This window comes from Electrona antarctica (genome assembly GCF_951216825.1).
Source record: "Electrona antarctica genome assembly, chromosome: 10".
In the NCBI taxonomy this organism is placed as follows: domain Eukaryota; kingdom Metazoa; phylum Chordata; class Actinopteri; order Myctophiformes; family Myctophidae; genus Electrona; species Electrona antarctica.
The window spans coordinates 6,772,871-6,793,359 of NC_136791.1; the positions used below are offsets into that span (position 1 = coordinate 6,772,871).

At 43.3% G+C, this 20,489-nt stretch overlaps 1 protein-coding gene across 1 annotated transcript in view; it reads right to left on the bottom strand.

Moving 5' to 3' along the window:
- Positions 1-3,106: 3,106 nt before the first annotated feature.
- LOC306931517 (inactive tyrosine-protein kinase 7-like) overlaps positions 3,107-20,489 on the bottom strand; it is a gene marked incomplete at its 5' end in the record, with an annotated part of 90,982 nt that continues 73,599 nt past the window's right edge. Inside the window, 10 exon segments of the mRNA XM_079512918.1 lie at positions 3,107-6,372; positions 8,674-8,852; positions 9,464-9,615; positions 9,741-9,821; positions 10,581-10,819; positions 11,708-11,869; positions 13,611-13,811; positions 16,901-17,028; positions 17,415-17,562; positions 19,096-19,245. Coding sequence (XP_079369044.1) covers positions 6,212-6,372; positions 8,674-8,852; positions 9,464-9,615; positions 9,741-9,821; positions 10,581-10,819; positions 11,708-11,869; positions 13,611-13,811; positions 16,901-17,028; positions 17,415-17,562; positions 19,096-19,245 — 1,601 coding nt within the window. The 3' untranslated portion in view covers positions 3,107-6,211.

Below are 20,489 nucleotides of genomic sequence, written 5' to 3' on the forward strand. Positions count from 1 at the left end.
TCATTTCAAAGGTCTTAAACGCCTTCCCTGTCGCTGTTCACACGGCGACATACGACGCGTAATATCGTTTTAAAGCATGTTATAAACGTGGAGTGATACATATCGCACGCGAGGAACTACTTTCCCTCCTTATAAAGAGATACAATGTTTCCTTATATGGCGTTGTCTCTCCTTATTTGGTGAGTCACAGCGTCGCCTAGGGATTGGTCGACGGCGGTCTGAGTAGCGCTGTCATTGGCCAATGGTGGCGCTATTCATTAGAATAAATACCAAAATGGTTGCGCTACCCGCAACGTCACCGTCGACCGACCGTGGACAGTTCAGGCAACGAGATACCAAAATAACAGAACATGTAATGTGTTTGATAGTAAGACCAGACCTGCTATCACTCAGTGGTGGGAAAAGTACTCACATGTTTTACTTAGGTAAAAGTATGAATACTGTAATGTAGAAGTACTCCGTTACTTTAGTAAAAGTCTTCTATTTAAAATGTACTTGAGTAAAAGACAAGTACAAAAGTATTGCTATCAAAATGTACTAAAGTAGCCTACCAAAAGTAGAAAGTACTCACTGTGCAGAATGTGCTATTTGAAGTTTTCAAATCTAAACACATATTTTGAAAATAGCAGATGTACAAGCTATTTTCAAATGGCTTAAATGTATATAGGGCGGAAGTGGTTTACTGTATGTTTATTGTTTTGTCATAATAATCAAAATCTAGAAAGTAACTAGTGTTTTCAAACAAATGTAGTGGAGTAAAAGTACAATATTTTCCTCTGAGATGTAGTGGAGTAGAAGTACAAATACCCAGTGGCGTGCACAGATAGACACTAGGGGGTGCTAGACCCCCTGCCCTTTTGGCAATGTGCCCTTTTGAAAAAATGAAAAAATAAATTGTACAGTATGTGGACCATGGTGACATTGATCAATTCTTCATAAAAATATATATATTATATTATATATATATATATTATATTATATATATTATTTAGGCCCCAAAATCTATAAATCTCACACTATTAAGGCAACCGGCCGGTTCCACGCGCTGCACAAGGTGCCCTTTTTTCACTTGAGCACCTGCCCCTCCAAATGTCCGTGCACGCCACTGCAAATACCTCAAAATTGTAGCCTATACTTAAAGGACCACTTCAACACTTTTCAATCTATCTTCATATAATAGGTCCTCACTAATAATCATGAAAAAATGGCCTTTTGTTTTTTTTTCTACTCAGTCTGTTTCATATAGGAGGGGTCTGGGCAGTTCAGAAACCCGTCCACCAGTGACATCATCGATGAGGAATCCAAGCTAATAGAAACTGCAGTCTTTCTAGTCCTGAAAAGTTGCAATGCGAAAATAGAAGCCATCGTTCTCACGATAACAAAAATCTAAACATTTTTTGTAAAAAAAGAAAAGAAAAATGTTTTAAAAAAAAATCTGCCTAACGATGATGTCACTGGTGGACAGGTTTCTGAACTGCCCACAGCCCTCCTATGAGACACAGACTGAGTAGGAAAAAATTGTGTCATTTTATCATGATTATTAGTGAGGACCTATTATAGGAAGATAGGTTGAAAAGTGGTGAAGTGGAGTACTTGAGTAAATGTACTTAGTTACTTTACTTAACTAACCACTGCTATTTACACCACTGTGAATCAAAGGGTCAATGTCTGCATTGTTAATGTATGTGTCTCGGGGCAAACTCTCACTCTCCTATCTCTTTGATTAGTTTAGTTTTGAAAGCCACACATGCACCCTGTTGTAGTTACCACGTAACTACACCACCATTCATTCACTTGTTGCTATTCTATGGAGTTGCCATCTAGCAGCAAGACTGCCAGGATGTTTAAAGTAAAGGCACTTTGGCAGTTTGGTGTACATTTGTCGGACAGACTTGGCTGATACTAGTCGTCACCATCTTGGCAGTCCAGGTTGATGATATATTATAACTCTGGTTTAAACTCTTTTTAGGCTATTATATAACTTCACCAAATGTTCAATAAAATCTAAAGCTCCCATTTGACATCGATGTACTGATCCACTGTCCAGATCCTTCCATAACTCATTCAGGCTAAGACAAATGAACATTAAATTCCTGTGGGTCAACTAACAGGCCAGGCAGGGCACACAGTATTTGCATCATAAACTGTGTATAGGGCCTTATTTATTGGCCTATATTACCATGAGTGAAACCATGCACTCTTCTGTTTTAGACCTTTGCTTACCTGTAGGCCGTAGCAGAACCACACTATCGCTCAACTGTAAACACATAGCTAACAATAAGAAACAGTCTAAGCGGTCTGTAACCGGTTACATGCTTTTTCATAGACGGAGATTCAAAATGCCTTCTCTGCTCACTTTATATCCTTAATGAAATTAGACGGATAGAATGTAACACACACTGACACACAACACCCTGGCTCCCCTCAGACAACAGAAGTAGAGATGGAGAACCAGTGTTTACAAACCTGTGCACATAAAAGTCAATAGTAAACCAGTGACAGCCAAAGAGAACAGACATATCCATTTCAAAGGTTACATTTCCATGGCACTTTAGTGACACCAGCACAGCCTAATTTTGATACCTGAAGAATACCTGAATAAATTGAATGTTTGACACAACGCAAACCTCAAATTATTAATGAAATCATTTTGAACAACAGTAAAATATGACAAGGTGTACTCAACACATCATTGCAGTTACAGACATAGATAACATTTGTAAAGCTGTCAGTCATGTCCTACAATAGATGAGTGGCGCCTTCTAGTGGATGATCAGAGAGATACCTTGAAACCTCCCTCAAGAAGATCTGCCCCATTTACCTACCTATACCTACAGTACAGCTGGTATTCTCAGTTTTAGATACAATCGATTATAGGGGTCATTAAACTGTTAAATATGTGAGAGAAATTCATCCAAAAGGTCAAAACATCTCTAACCCCTTCAATAATGAGTTCAAACTATAATCAATAAATCATTGAGGGGGGGGACATGGTATCACTAACAGCCACGTTTATAGCATGATGGTATCAATGACTTGTTGTACATGTTGTGACTAGTTGGGATTGATTTCCATGAATGACACACGGTACACACACTGGTTACAAACACTGAACGTTTATTGACAGCAGCATGTATATTATATAATTGTGATTACTGTGAACATTTGCTGAAGCGGATAAAAAAAAAAGAGGACTAGGTTGTGAGTGCCTAGCGTTCATAGAAAATAAAATATTGTACACTAAAAACAATAAGTATAAAAACAAGTTTATAAACAAAAAAAAGGCCATTGCAATTGATTAGATATTGTAAAAAGAAAATAAAAAGAAGAGGGAAACAGTTACGATAATCCTTCATTTGCCAGGCACTTGAACGAGTACTGGTGACTTGTAGGTCACACTTTTATCTTGGACCTCATTTGTATTTAGTGTTAATTATATTCAGCTGGTAACTGTACTGAACATGAACTGAGATGAGTCATGACACTGGATATACTGTATAGTGTAACTACTTTGTCAGCGAGAGAGTACCTTTCTATTATAAACACTCCGTAAAAAAACAAAAACAAAGACAGGACCTTCATGATACATAAACAGGCACCTGCACGTCCTTCTACACAACGTGATAAGAGAAAGAGGGATATTCTTTTTTTCTTTTTTCTTTTAAGTGAAGTTAGTGCACGGCTTCTACATTATGTACACATCGCCCCCCCGGTGGGTGGGATGATCCGCTTTATGTAACATTGCACAAAAATAAGTGGACCAGATACCGTAGTATTGATTGGACCTCAAGGAACGAAAATAAAATGATGCCGGGGTTCACCAACTTGAACCTGTAACGGTGACAGCATGGTTGAGTGAACTGAACATGTTCCATGTTGGTCTATTGGCTCTTCCTGCCCTAAGATAGTGACCATTAAGGGGCCACTTCACCCCCTTCACAACCAGATCTTCTTTTAACGCATTTTGGTGTTATCATTATGTTATGCTTTAGCTATTGAAAAATAGCAGATCGCTATTTTTGAAAAATCGAAGAACAACTGACATAAAAACATAGCTTTTTCAGAAAACTGTCAGGATGTAGAAGACATTTTTAGAATCTGATCTCAGGTCAAAATGGGTTAATGGTGTTTGGGAGACACAAAACACTTTCCTGGGGGTTTTTTATGTGCGGAATTTTTGTTTTTAGTATTCCAAAGTGTCTTTGATATCATGGACACTGGTCTCACTGCTGAATTACTACAATGACCATAATGCTTTGCTGCACTCACACCGCCTTATGGAGAGGGGCAGGGCTGCCTTACAGCGCAGGCACACTTTAGCGTCACCAAGATGCCAAAAGCCGCGAGTGACAGGAGTCTCTTCCTGGGTTTGTAGACAGCTGGTGGATGGAAATTAAGCTCCACCCACAGTGGCAGAATGCCGTGGGGGCAAGCGCTTCGCGTGGGTGGAGCTTAATTTCCATCCACGAGCTGTCTAAAAACCAGGAAGAGACGCCGACCACGAGCGGCTTTTGGCCGTGCAACGAAGCCTAAATGTGCTTACACCCTTACTGAGACTACATGTAGTCCAGGGAAGAAGCCTAAATGTGCTTACACCCTTACTGAGACTACATGTAGTCCAGGAAAGAAGTGAGACCAGTGTCCATGACATCACTGGCATTTTGAAATATTGAAATATCAAAAAACACGTATTACACACGTAAAAAAAACCCAGGAAAGTGTTTCTTGTCTCTCCCAAACATCATTAAAATAAGATCTGGTTGCAAAAGGGGTGAAGTGGCCCTTTAAGCACCTAAAAATGTCTATGAGAACAGAGCACTCTCACAAAACAATAATAATAACATACCCACACTGGCACAGACTCCCAATATATTCCTTGGCTATGAACTTGATCGTTGTTGCTTTTTAGTTTTTTGTTCATGAAGTGATATAACAGAGAATAAATTGATACAAGAGTTATTCCCAATCATTAAATGCAAGTGTAACAGACAAACCTTCATGCAACCCCCCCCCCCCCCCCCCCCCCCACCCATCCACGTATGTGCTTACACAGTACCCTGATATTTGCTTGTTATATACTGCATCCGAAGAATAGCTCAGTGGCACGGCACACTCACATATACTGGAGTTTGTGAATTCAAGTTGATAAGTTGTACAGAAGAGTGTGTGACGTGTGTGTCCAATATGCAGTACAGCACCCTCTACTGGACAGAGTAGCTTAGCGTCTCCTCCAGGATTGGGTTGGTGGCAGTGGGGGAACATTATGTTCAGGCAGGCCAATCGAAAACAGTCTCACGTTACACTTTATGTACGAGGCTTCCTTTAACTGAAGTCACGAGAAATGCCACTTTTCCATCAATCTTTTTTTTCTTTTCATCAAGGAAATGCACCAAGGAGGCTACAACAGAACAAAAATGATTCTAGGATTCAATAGGTCTTCACAATCTTTGAAACCATAATGGCTATTCATCCGAGTAGTGCCTCATCTGACTTGACCCCCATGCAGGTTTTGCGGAAACAGGTCCAGGTAGGTGGGTATAGGGCGGGGCACTGTGGTTCCTGGTCTCCATTGGATAGTGTCACTGGGACAGACAGGCTCTTGAGAAAGGACTGTCTAAAGAGGACGGGACGCGAAGACCGTACGGGCGACGCCATGTTGCTCCATGGTGCTCCATGGAAGGAAAGAAACATGCGCAATGGGCTATATGCAGCCAACACTTCCACGTTCAGCTTCCTTGGTCTCAACTGCACATGTTTCTTTCCTTCCATGGAGCACCATGGAGCAACATGGCGTCGCCCGTACAGTCTTCGCGTCTCGTCCTCTTTAGACAGTCCTTGGCTCTTGAGAAAGGGAATTGGGGGGTGGTCTACAGGCATACAGGGTCAAAGTGGAACCACACAAAAGGGGCTGCAAGGGATAGTCTTTCCATGCTGCAGTTAAGGCAAGTGTAAACTCCTGGCACAGCTCACACCATTCACACCAACAAACAGTGCGTTTCCATTGGTATAGCAAAAAAAGTCTTCTCTTATCCACACATACACTTTAAGTTTTTCTTTTGAAATACATAGAAAAGTTTTTTTTTCTCCGTTTCTCCTCAACCCTCCTCCCTGAAATGTATAAGACTATTAAATCCAGCATTTCTGTCTTTGTCTGAAGGGGTTGACAATAAAGTCCCCTCTGATGCGGGGGGGCCTCTTGTCTTGTCGCTCCTCAGACCTTGCTGTCGGAGGGCAGCTCTCCCAGAGCGTGGACAATGTCGCTGAAGGAGGGGCGCTCTTTGGGGCTGGTCGCCCAGCAGCGGACCATGAGCTTGTAGACCTTGGAAGGGCACCCGTCTGGAACGGGGAGCTTCAGCTTCGCCGCCTGCAGGCCTGGAGAAGAACCAGAACCGAGACACAAAGCAGTTAGAATGCGCCCGGTACACCTAACAGTACGTTTTAATAGCGGGCGACAGCCAGGCGAATATGTGCATTATTTGTCTAATGGGACCCAGCGACTACCGCCGATAACGGCCGAAAAATAATTAATCTTATCGGCCGATACCGGGCGATTAGGCGATGTGTCGGCCGATGCTCGCCGATAGAATAAAGTTACATGATCCCACAGCAAATAAGTAATTTATAAGATTTAAAGATCTACCTTTCTTTGGTGTGAACTAGTGAACTATGAAGAACAATGGGTCAAACATTCTTGAAATCCCCCCCCAAAAAATATTAATTGAACAAGGCATTCTTGTATTATGAGTCATATACTGTATGAGCCTCATTCATGTTTGCGTCACCAGCGCTGTGCATCGCACCCACCCACCCAACATATTCTCACTCCAAACTTGGCAGGCTTCTGAGAAAGTTAATGTTATGTAATGCGGACTCATTGAACTCCTCTCATTTCAATGGAAATGAAAAGGAGAGAGGTTCAATAAGCCAGTTCAATGGACTGATCTGTCATTACAAAATAATTGGCCCCACGAGCCTAATCATCTCACAATGTCGAAGCCAGTTTGGCACAAACAAGCTTGCAGACCTCTAACTCAGGCTGGTGCCCTGCAATGGAGGGAATGGGCTACAGCAGTGTTCCCAAACCTCTTTGGCCATGCACCCCCTGTTACCTCCTGACCTAGCTGACGCACCCCCCCACATGGAAATATAAATTGCATAAGCTATATAAAGACATATATTTCCTATTTAACCACATATATGCACATATATGAACCTGCATATGGCATTTATATGCAGCATAGGCTATATTCTGCATATACTTTCCATATATTGGCATAATATATTAATATATTTTAAATAAAACCATAGCACCACCATTAACCTTTTCATGTCGCGCACCCCCTAGAAGGTGCCCGCGCACCACAAGGGGTGCACGCCACGCACCACATTTTGGGAACCACTGGGCTACAGGTACATGCACACAGAATAACTCTTCCTACTTCTGGGCAAGGACTGTCTAAAGAGGACGAGACGCGGAGACCGTACGGGCGACGCCATGTTGCTCCATGGAAGGAAAGAAACATGCGCAGTTGAGACCAGGAACATGCACAAATATGGGCATGTACAACTTCCTGGTCTCAACTTCACTACTTCCTTCACAGGTGCTACCGATGATACTAATTAAGGCTCTGTTCCATTTAGTGTGCAGTAGTTCTCAAACCTTTTAATTTCAAGGACCCCCCATAACTGAGAGTTACACACCCGTACGGGGCCATTTGGGAGTGTTTCCAGTGAGCCAGCACAAACAATAGCAGCACCCTCACTCTGTTTGGCCAGAATGGAACAATAGCAGCACCCTCACTCTGTTTGGCCAGAATGGAACAATAGCAGCACCCTCACTCTGTTTGGCCAGAATGGAACAGAGCCTTAGTATCATCGGTAACACCAATAGCTGCACCCTCACTCTGTTTGGCCAGAATGGAACAGAGCCTTAGTATCATCGGTAACATCTGTGAAGGAAGCAGGGAAGGGGCCCAAGTTCTTTCCAAAATGGCATGTGTGCATATAGAGCCCATTGGTGTTTCCTATGATGCTATAGTGGCACAAAGTTCGCATTACAGTGCGACAGACCAATGAACAAAAACGAACAGACGGAAACCGATCCAGAGTCCCCTCTCTATTTTCGTGGTGGGGGACAAATAGGCCCTACCCACATGCTGTGGTTTACATCCTAAGGAAAATAATCTCTGTTCATGTCAAGCATTTTTCTCCACCTAAAAACATCCCTAATGGGGATTTACAGTCATTTCTTTTCTCTCTTTTGCCCTCATTTAGTATGTCATATACTAATAAAATAAGCCACTAGAGGTCGAATAATTTGTGTAAATAAAATGGATATGTACTTGCTCAGACAGTATTGCAATACATGAGATATGGATAAATCAAACTGTAATAAAGGGTCTTATCACTAAACATTCATTCCCGCATATTAGACTAGTGAGGCTCTGATTAGCGTTCGGTTTGTGACATCACACCTCGTCTTAGTTGCGGTTTTTCATCAAGTGTAAAACCAGATTTTAGATGTACAGTAACACTCTATTTTAACACTATGGAAGAACTACTAGGATTTTCATTGGTTAAGCTTGGGAAAAGAAAACATGAACCAAACAAAGAATTGCGTGGGTCTTTTAAGCTCATTGCATCGCAGATCATCGGCGTGGACTTTCTACTGACCTTCCAGCACCTCGTCATCAGTGAGTTTGGTGTGCGGCTGTTCCCCGAGGCTGAACACCTCCCACATGAGCACTCCAAAGGCCCACACGTCCGACTTGGTGGAGAAGTCGTCCTCAAACACAGACTCAGCTGGGAGCCAGCGCAGGGGGATCCATGCTTGTCTGTAGTGGTAGTACTCACTTCATTCATACAGATGGAGACAGAAAGAGATGGATTCATTCATACAGATGGAGACAGAAAGAGATGGAGAGGCAAAGGTTAGCCAATTGCACGCTTTAAGCAGCAGTCAACGGCAACACAAATATACAGTGAATTTAACGTAAGACCTATGTGATATAGCACATTGGCTGTCATCAATACAAAGTCCAGTATTATATTAATGAGCAGTTGAGACGAATAACCAACCATCTAAGTCCATAATTTATTCTGACCCCTCTCCAAAAATGCCTAACTGTCCTGAACCCTTTATCCATGATTTATACATTATGGATAATTAGTATGGACTTAGATGGTTATTCGTCTCAACTGTGGATTCCGATTTTTAAAGTCCACGTTCAGATTAACCCATTTTGGGCGGGAACCCCTTTTGGTGTTAGCATTATGTTATGCTTTAGCTATTGAAAAATAGCAGATCTACAAGCTCATAGCACACCACTACGAGCTTGTAGGTCTGCTATTTTTGAAAAATCGAAGAACCACTGACATAGAAACAGCTTTTTCAGAAAACTGTCAGGATGTAGAAGACATTTTTAGAATCTGATCTCAGGTCAAAATGGGTTAAAACAATCACCTGTTGTACACGTCCTTGCTGAGGCTCAGCGCGGACACTTTGACGTGACGTTGACCACTGATCAGGCAGTTCCGGGCAGCGAGGTCCTTGTGAACGAAGCGGTGATTGGACAGGTGCTCCATCCCTTGAGCCACCTGGGCACAGATGGAAACCTGAGGAGAGAGAAGCCAACGTTGAAACTAGGGCCCCGAAGAAAGCTGCACAACAGGAGGAGAAGCGGGAGGACTAGAGCTTAGAGAACCACTAAAATAGATCCATAGATACCAGTAACACTCACTTTGGTCTTTGTGTTGAGAGGCTGAGACTTGATCTTCTCATCTTTGCTTTTGGAGATCCTAAGGAACTGCTTCAAGTCGCCCTAAAATCAGAAAGAAAATAAGAGAACTCTTGTGTTACTCTCTCTCTCTGTGTGTGTGTGTGTGTGTGTGTGTGTGTGTGTGTGTGTGTGTGTGTGTGTGTGTGTGTGTGTGTGTGTATATCAAGACGAGTTAGACAAATTGGTATGCTGAGGTCTTCACATGGATTCAAGCAAAATAAAATATCACGACTGAAATGTTTGCATGACCACGTTTTGTGAATGACAGCATGAAAAGAAGCTGCCCCACACACTCATTCCTAAACAATCAACACAATATGTAAAATTAAGTTTTAGTCATATTTTCCATGCTGTCAACCAGGTGAAAGAAATCACAGATTGAGGCCTTGCTTTCATATGAATTATCCGACTGAGACTATTACAGATTTTATGGAAGATGCTTCAGATTCATTGCTAGACGATCTACAAGCTCTCAATGCGCGACACATTGAGAGCATGTTTTCTCCATGTTTCTCCATATGATGATGGCTTCTATAGAATCAAAAAGACTGAAATCAGTCATGGCGACTGAGAACTTTAATCCATGTCTTCATGTGTACCAAATGATGGACCTGAACGGACATGCGGTCGAACATGCGCTGCTCCCGTGCTTGCGCTTAGGGTAGGTTGTCGGTCTAATGACAGTCGGACCAATAGTATGTCTAAACTAAAGCCTGTACACCCGTGTGTGTGTGTGTGTGTGTGTGTGTGTGTGTGTGTGTGTGTGTGTGTGTGTGTGTGTGTGTGTGTGTGTGTATTTACCAGGTCGTAGTACTCCAGGATCATGTAATGGGGCTCCGCCTCCCTACAGAGGCCCAGCAGACGGACGATGTTGGCGTGGCTGAGCTTGGCGAACATGTCCGCCTCGCGGCGGAAGTCCGACTGGAGCTGCTCGTCTCTGGTCTGGAGGCTTTTCACCAGCACCACCGTCTCCTCCTCTCCTCCGCTCTCCTCGATGCCCTTGGCCTTGGCCAGCAGCACCTCACCAAACTCCCCTTTGCCTATTATTATCAGTGGTGGAAAAAAAACACTTGCATGTTTGATCTGAGTAAAAGAATCAATACTGCAATGTAGACCTATGTCGTCACAAGTGAAAAGTCCGGAATTCAAAACGCACTCGAGTAAAAGTACAAAAGTATTGGAATCAAAATGTACTTTAAAGTACCAAAAGTAAAAGGTACTCGTTGTGCAGAATGTCCCATTTCAAGTTTTCAAAATTTATAAAAATCCTTTGAAAATAGCCGATCTACAAGCTCCTAATGCGTCGCATCGCGACGCATTGTGAGCTTGTAGATCGGCTATTTCCAAATGGATAAAATATATATAGGGCTGAAGTGGAGTGAAGTTACAATATTTGCCTCTGAGATGTAGTGGAGTAAGTAAGTATTGGAAATTGTTAATACTCAAGTAAAGTACAGATGCCTCAAAATTGCGCTCAAGTACAGTACCTAAGTAAATGTACTTGGATCGTGTAGGTCTGCTATTTTTGAAAAACCGTGAAAATGCGGCACAAATACTTTTCTTTTTTAATTTCGGTGGTGATGGTCTGCAGGTTGGCCTGGGGGAACTGGAGCTTGGTATATAGCTATGGTCTATCTATCATGTCCTACCCAGGGTGGTGATGGTCTATCTATCATGTCCTACCCAGGGTGGTGATGGTCTGCAGGTTGGTATATAGCTATGGTCTATCTATCATGTCATACCCAGGGTGGTGATGGTCTGAAGGCTGGCTACACGAGGCTATGGTCTATCTATCATGTCCTACCCAGGGTGGTGATGGTCTGAAGGCTGGCTACACGAGGCTATGGTCTATCTATCATGTCCTACCCAGGGTGGTGATGGTCTGAAGGCTGGCTACACGAGGCTATGGTCTATCTATCATGTCCTACCCAGGGTGGTGATGGTCGTCAGGTTGGCCCGGGGGAACTGGAGCTTGTCGTTGTTGCTGTGGCTGTGCCTCTTCTCCATGGACGCCGTGGTGCCCATGTTGGTGAGCGCCACCTCTTCCTGGATCTCAGCGGTGGTGTGGCCGTTCTGCTGCACGGCCCCGCCTGCTCCATACAGCACACACACGCACACGCACACACACACCACACAGAGTTAATATCACAACTTGTAGCTGGGACTACATGGCAGTGGATCAAAGTCTCTGCTGGGTAGGTACCCTCACAAAAAACATGCAGTAATCCTGGTCTCTAAACTGCCTCCCCCTGGCCAGCCGGGGCACCTGATGGAGGGGAAAGGAACTGGTTGGAATAACGTGTTCCTTCCACGCGCTACGTCCAACCAGGAAAACCCCCCCCTGTCAGGTGTAAAGGAGCAACTTGGACACTCAGGCATGAAGGAAGCATGAGTTCAAGTCCGTTGCTCTCCCCATGTCCCCCATATATGGGGACTAGGTTGGCGGAGGGTGTGTAGAGCCCAGGATCACATTAGATAATTGACACAGGGGTGAAAAAATGGGTTACAAAATCGTGGGATAAAAATTATATAAAAAAAAAGTCTCTGCTGGGTAAGGTTTATAATAGTTTTGGATTTTGCATTATAGTATAGTTTTAGTTAGTTTTGATGTTTTTTTTGAGGGGCGCTCCTACAAGCCAGCTTTTAGTTACCGTCCACAAACTTCGTCTTAAACAAACATTCAATTCCCATTGACAATGAATGGAGAATTTTACGTCATAGTGTCTGAGCAAAATAGTGTCTATTTTATGTCACGATGATGAGAGCGCCCCTCACTTCACACAGGTGTGATTTTTATTTTTCTAATTCAGTTAGTTTAACATTTTGGCTATTTGGCAGATTGGCTATTTATTTGGCAAAGAAGTGGTTAAGAAAAGCCCTGCACATGAACCTCACTTGTCATGTTATTACACAAGATGAACACAAGGTGGCAGCAAGTGCACTCAAATGTTCCACAATGATGTCTCTGTAAGAACCTTAGTAAGAAAGTTGAAGGTAAAGTCAGCCACCCACACAACTTCAATAGTAAGAACGTTGAAGGTAAAGTCAGCCACCCACATAACTTCAATAGTAAGAACGTTGAAGGTAAAGTCAGCCACCCCACATACCTTCAATAGTAAGAACGTTGAAGGTAAAGTCAGCCACCCACATAACTTCAATAGTAAGAACGTTGAAGGTAAAGTCAGCCACCCACATAACTTCAATAGTAAGAACGTTGAAGGTAAAGTCAGCCACCCACATAACTTCAATAGTAAGGAAGTTGAAGGTAAAGTCAGACACCCACATAACTTCAATAGTAAGGAAGTTGAAGGTAAAGTCAGCCACCCACATAACTTCAATAGTAAGAACGTTGAAGGTAAAGTCAGCCACCCACATAACTTCAATAGAGGGTATGTGCGTGACATCATCATCAAACCCGGAAGTTAGTTACTTTGTAAGAAAGTTGAAGGTAGCCACCCACATAACTGACTTCAATGCCTGATTTCACAAACGTCTAACTAAGACGCTTCACACGCGCTCCGCCTACACACGCGCATACAGCCATACATGCGTACCGTCAGGGACGGATTAACCCCACAAGGGCCCCTGGGCCGGTACATTTTTTGGGGCCCCCCTAGCGCGCGTGCGCGCAGAATTTGAGGTTTTTTGGTGTTTTTATCATTTTTTTTTACCTAAATTTAACAAAATCAATGGCAATGAAGGTCCCCAGGAGCTTTTTTCAGGGCCTCAAACCCATTACAGGGCTTTACATTTTCCCAGAAGGGCCCCTGAGAGCCAAGGGCCCCTGGGCCACGGCCCCATTGGCCCAATGGCTAATTTGGCCCTGCGTACCGTTGAGGCACTCCATCTCGGGTTCCTCTCCGTCCTGGCCCTTCTGCAGTCTCTTGGCGTTGCGTCTCTTCTTGCAGTAGAACATGAGACCCAGCACTATGATGATGTAAGCCACCGCCGCGCCCACCGACAGGCCGATGGTCTGGATCATCTTGTAGGGAGCCTTTTCATCCTCCATGTCATGGGTCTGCGCTGGTTTTTCTGTTGGGACAAAACCAGGCACAATGCACAGATATTGTAGTTTAGCTGTAAGCCTCCCAAGAATTCATTTTAATGAGGGCATCATTTTAGTTGAAAAGTTAAAATTCAAGTGGCCCTCGACACATTTTACAATTACTTACATATTGCCCAGAGCTGGGCAATATGTAAGGGATAATATCTGGCTAGGTGGTCATTGTCAGGAGATAAACCCATTTTGACCTGAGATTAGATTCTAAAAATGTATTTTACATCCTGACAATTTTCTGAAAAAGCTATGTTTCTATGTCAGTCGTCATTTTTCAAAAATAGCAGACCTACAAGCTCGTAGCTATGAGCTATGAGCTTGTAGATCTGCTATTTTTCAATAGCTAAATTATAACTATGTTTAAAACACCAAAAGGGGTTCCCGCCCAAAATGGGTTAACCACCGAAGCCTCTGTGGTTAAACTCCCCGTCGGAAAATGATCTCCCGACAATGACCACCTAGCCAGATATTATCCCGCTTATTACATGGATACCCAACATAAATTAATAAATTGATCCAAAACACAACAAAAAAAGTATTCCATAAGATTGCGCTGGCTGCGTCTGCCCAGCTGCAGGGCTGGAGCACTGTCGGAAAACAAGGAAGTGAGTTGATCAAATAGAATCCATTTTCAGGTACTGCTTTGTCTATTTATCGCTCAAATGTTTTCACAAACATTTTGGAGAGCAATGTTTAGCTGTAAATGACATTGTGTTGTATTCCTTAGGTGTGCGTATGCTACCTAGCCTGGTGAAACCACTCCCCCTGCTGGACAACATTTGCATTCTGCCAGCAGGGAGAGTCTGGGAACTCTCAGGCAGAGATGAAGTACTCCGGTCCAATTCTGGCCGGAGCGATATGCGGCTGTATGAGGCCGCTAGAGGCGGGATCAACGCGAGACTTATGACATATTGAAGCGCTGCCACAGCGCAAATGTAAACACAACCTAACTAAGACTACAACTCAAAATTATTATGGAGATATCAAATGTTTGTCCCGCTGCTTCCGGGTTCATCGTTTCTGCTTGAGAGATCCCAGATGCAGGCAGGAGGAGGGAACTGGTGAACTCAATACTGCCGCCATCTGGCGAAGTCAGGTTATATGCTACTACCTATCGGTACAGAAAAAGTTAACAGCAAAAAAACAAATAATAATAATAATAAGTCCCAGCTACCTTGGGTCACGAGGACTCCTAAAAAAAACTGCTCCTGGAATTTATGTCATAAATCACGGCTATGCTGACCTCGAAGAGCTACGACAACAAAACACCCAAATTCAATTTGGTCTCAAGACAGTAACCTTCTTCACAGGGAATACCTTATGCTACTCTGGGGAGGGGAAAATTGGTTAATGTGGGATACTTCTAACGGTGTGTGTGTGTGTGTGTGTGTGTGTGTGTGTGTGTGTGTGTGTTCGTGTGTGTGTGTGTGTGTGTGTGTGTGTGTGTGAGACTGTTATTTTCGGCATCAGTCAGCACACAAGGGGAGCACAGAGTGAGGAGGCATTATTAGATCAAGGACCTCCACCAAACCCCGTTATGTTCCGCGACAGCCTTGGCGTCACAAACGTAGACCTGGTTATTAGCCTGTCAAAGAGTGACGGCTAGCCAAAGGGATGTGGTTTTAATTAATGCCTTCATCTTGCCACTCGTGATCATGGCTTATGACGCCCGCTGTGGGGGAACAGTGCTTGTAATCTAGCAAAGATCATGCAGGTATTTCCATGGGCTTGTTTGTGTGTGGGACTGTGGGCGTGTGCACACAGAAGCGTGCACGCGTGTCCTTGCATACCATATTCCTTACATAATGTTACCGAACTCAGTAGTGTATCGTCTAAATATTTAAATATATTTTCCATTTCATATGAAAGTAACTTAAGTAAGTAAGCTATACAATGAGTCAACACTTGCTTAGATCGACCCAACAGTTTGTTTGGTTTCATAACTCAACATTGTAAAACTATTTTGATGAATAATATAATGGCGGATTTGCTCAACCAACACACAATTATACCAAATAAATATAACGCAAATGTGAGCACTGGTTTGAGGGTCAATTCATTTTAGTTTTCAGTTGAACACTATAACTCTGTTCAATAATTCTATCACGTTCCTTCATTAATCTGAAACTATAAACACCTGCTCTTCCTATTATTTTAAATAATTAACTGTAACAACATTTGTGCTCGCTAATCTTTGACAGATCATCCAATAATTAATTGCATTTTAATATCTCTGGAGCTCAAGGTGAGACATAACTTTGTTTGTGCTGGAGGCTACTCCTTTTTTTTATACATTTTTATCCCACGATTTTTGTATCCCAATATTTTCACCCGGTGCCAATGTCTAAAGCTGTAATCCTGGGCGCTACTCTTTTTCTGCCAACCTGGGGAGAGCCCCCAAACTGAGCTCATGCTTCCTTTAATGCATGAGGAGTGAGCAAGCTGCTTCTTATCACCTGTCGGGGGAGTTTCCCCAGTAGGACGTAGCGCGACAACTTGACATGATAGAAGAAGTGAGGGATTAAACCTTGTAATGTTATTGTAGGATCGTATGAACAACAGACTCTACACCATCAGCTTTAGTGATTTTACAATAGTCGTAATTCCCTCTGAAATAATGGACAGGAGGGGCACTAGCCCCTCCTATGTCCAGCTTTGATGGCTTGTGTAAACACAAACATTGTTTTGCTACCGTTTCCTATGACAGTTTTTTGAGTGTTTGTGCACATTAGGCCCAGTGTGAACACAAACATTGATGACAAAAGTGAGGACTCAAATTGTGATTGGCCGGAATGAGATGATGTATGATGATAAGAGCGCTCCTCACTTCACACAGGTGTGATTATTTTAGTAAAGTGGACGGGTGTGTCTTTGTGGGTGAATACGGACCATTGCCACCACACTACCATTATTTATTATGGTTCTAAATTACTCCTAGAATCACTCTGGGAGGGAGGGACAAACGTGACGTTGGGCCACTCATTTGCGCCACTCATGTGCAATGCATGTGTGTGTGCGTGTACAGCATGTGTGTGTGCGTGTACAGCATGTGTGTGAGACGTACCCACTACATAGAGCTGTGCCTGCGTGTCCTTGATGCTGCAGCTGTTTCCCACCACACACGTGTACCTGCCCGTGTCGTCTGTTGTGACATCACTTATCACCAGGGAGCCGTTGGGCATCTTCTGGAACCTGGACAGACAGATGGGAGGGTAGACACGTTCAGGAGATAAATTATGGTCGTCAGATGCAGTGGTGTAAAAAGTACTCGCATGTTTTACTCACAAGTAAAATTATCAATACTGCAGTGTAGAACTACTCTAACTAAAAGTCCGGAATTCAAAATGTACTTGAGTAAAAGTACAAAGGTATTGGCATCAAGATGTACTTAAAAGTACCAAAAGTAGAAAGTATGAGAATGTCGCAGTGAAAACTTCCCTTCCCGTGAAATATTCTAATATTTTTTAGATGGGAATCAAAAACCTCAAAAATGGAGTTGTGTGGTATCCTCATGACATCGACAATGTAACTTCCCGTCCTAAATGGGTTGATCAAAAATGCACACATGTCCTCCTTACCTGCGGTTCTTGTTGGAGTCCAGGACCTTGTCTTTGACCATCCAGGTGACGTGAGGTTCCGGGTCCCCCGTGGCCTGGCAGTGGAGGATGGCCGTGTGGCCCTGGTACACCGTGGTGTTCTCAGGCTCCAGCTTAAAGCGGATGTACACTAAACACAGCAAAACAAACAAACAAACGTATTATGCATTGATTGCACAACGCACCCACACCGTTTCCACTGTTGATTTGGGACAGCACATTTTGATTTCATTTCAGTCATTTTTGTCTTTTTTGTTTTGAGTAAAATTCCATTTGGCTTTAGTCATATTTTAGTCACCTGTAATGCTTTTAGTGTTAGTCTGGTTTTAGTCGACTAAACCTACAGTTGATTTTGTTTTGGCGGGCCTTGATGGCGTCGTAATGCCTAGTTTTATATTTGGTTGCACTCTGAAAATAGCAGGCCGCAAGTAAACTTCTCTTTAAGTTCTCTTGTCCACTAGTCCCCCCTTACATTTTAGTCTAGTTTTTATTTGTTGACAAAATTGTCAATATATTTAGTCTTAGTTTTAGTCGTCATAGCTTAGTTTTTATTAAGTTTTCGTCAGTGTTTTTTCACTGACTACCTTTTTTTGGTAGTCGGCGAACATTTTCCATCATAGTTTTAGTCGACAAATTCAACTCTGCGCCGTTTACACACAAAGGCACACAAAATAATAATAGCCAAATAGCAAGATCTACACAAACACGACGGTCTGCTATTCTCACAATCTTCGCACTAAGTGGTTAACTGATTATTTTACATACAAAATGTCAACATATATATATTTAAAAAATGCTCCTCGATTAGTCGATTGATCCAAAAAGTAAGTTCCAAAGAAAATAATTGATAGCTGCAGCAATGCACCATTATGAGAAAAGAGAACTGCAGACAATTAGCCCTTCGCTAAGTCGCTCCCCAACCCGTCCTTGTCCAATAGGAACGTTAGCAGCGAGGAGACAGGGCAAGCTGTCCTTCTCCCCCATAGAGATGCATGTGAAATGACGGGATTTATCCATATAAATAATAGATCATTTCAGTAGCAAGAGCATCAAAATATCCTTTAAATCTACTCTACCAGGCCTGCAGTATAGGCTATGCACTGGACACATTTGCATGACATTATTTAAATAAACTAGACATACGGGGGTTCATACTTAGTTTAGACTAGTCATTGGTTAGACATGGGTTAAGGTTAGGTTGAGGTGTGCTGCCCCGTGGGAGGTTAGGTTTAGGGTGAGGGTTTGAGATAGGTTGTAGTTGTAGGACTAATGACTGGTCTAACCAATGACTAGTCTAAACCAAAAACTGTCTAAACGAAGTATACTGCACCCAGAAATACGAGGAAATGACAGAGGGAGAAATGAACTTTTAATGACTACCCGACAGGAGTAACTTTTAATGACTACCCGACGGGAGTTTTCATGTTGCACGGTAAGACTACGGTCATTAAATGATTGCCTTCTCCTGGGTGGGTCAGGCGTGTAACTTTCCAGATGTTAAGCCGTGTATATGTTCAACAACACAGCCATGCAAAATAGCATTGACAGCTACAGTGTATGAGGTGGCGAAAGCTTGACCTGCATAGCAACAGTTGCTAAACTATTTGGATTGGACAATGGCTTTTTGGGGTGGGGTTTAGCGAAGGGCTAGTTGTTTTATTACCTGCCACGGTGAGGGAGACCAAGGACCTGATCTCCCCCTGCAGGCTGTTGGAGGCGATGCAGGTGTAGTTGCCAGCGTCACTCCGGGTGACTTTGGTGAAGTGGAGCTGGCCATTCTTCTGGTCCACGCGTGGAGGCAGCTCCCCTCCGTCTGCAGGCAGGGGGCGGCAGAGGGACACAAACACAGCGTTAGAACAGAGAGAGAGGCTCAGACAGTGGTGGAAAAAGTACTCGACTGTTTGACACTAGAATTTCGCGGGCCTTCGGCCCGCTCATCCCAGAGTTGCGTTGCCCCGCGTTGCGATACAGAAGTCCACAGGTACAGAAGTCCACAGTGACACGCGTTGTATGCAGCTGTTTTGTGTTGCAGCGCGTGCGCGCGTGTGCGTGTAGTGTTGTTGGTGTTGTTGTGATCCATATATGCGCCTTGGTTCGTCCCGTGTGTTCCACGCCAGGTGTTGATTTTTTCTGTGCTTGTTTTCATAGACGTGGCAACAAATTAACAACATAGCCAATGGGAAAAAAGGATGCAGTGTTGCCAGGTCCGCGAGTTTTAAGCGTGTTGTAGTGTGTGTGAGCAGGGCTCGACGCTTAGCATTTTTCCAAGTAGCACGCAAATTATTTTAGGAGCACGATGAAGAGTTATGAAATCATGTGTGTGAGGGCCCTCCTGTCCTATATACAGCTTTAGTCCCCACATGTGTCAATATGTGCCATTGACAATGAACAGAGGAAGTAGGTCAAAATTCCGCAAAATATGACGTAAATTCAAATATATTATTATATATATATGTTTTGGAATGTAATTTGTTTTGTTTTGAATACTTTACTTTACTTATTACTAAAGGATGAACTATCAGTCTTCTCCAAAATCTTGACAACGCATTGTAAACAGAGACAGGAGCCGTGTGTGTGTCACACCCAAAGTGGTGACCTATAGAATCCTGTACATATAAGCATCACGCAATCGTCACCCCTACACAGCAGTCATTAATTAATGGTCTTGACTTGATTGCCTATGCGTTGAAGTTATATAGGGTGAAAAGCGTGAAATGCACAGGCTCATGTTACATCGCTGCTGGCTGCCACTGCCACTCTCTCTCTCTCGCTCTCTTCTCTCTCCTCCCTCGCTGGGGGGGAGGGGGGGGGGGGGGGGGGATTAGTTGCGCTGCCTTCGACAGTGCTATACTTCTCCAGCAGCGGTGCAGAACCGAGAGAGTGACACATTCTTTTGGATGTAAACTGCGCAACGTTTAGCTTTAAAGAGCGGATTGTGTAGTCGCACCGGTGCTACAAAGTGAATTGTACAACTTGCACGGTGATATGTGAAGTTGCAAATGCGAGTACGTAGTCGCACTGTCGAGCCCTGTGTAGTGTAGTGCAATTTGCGCTGGA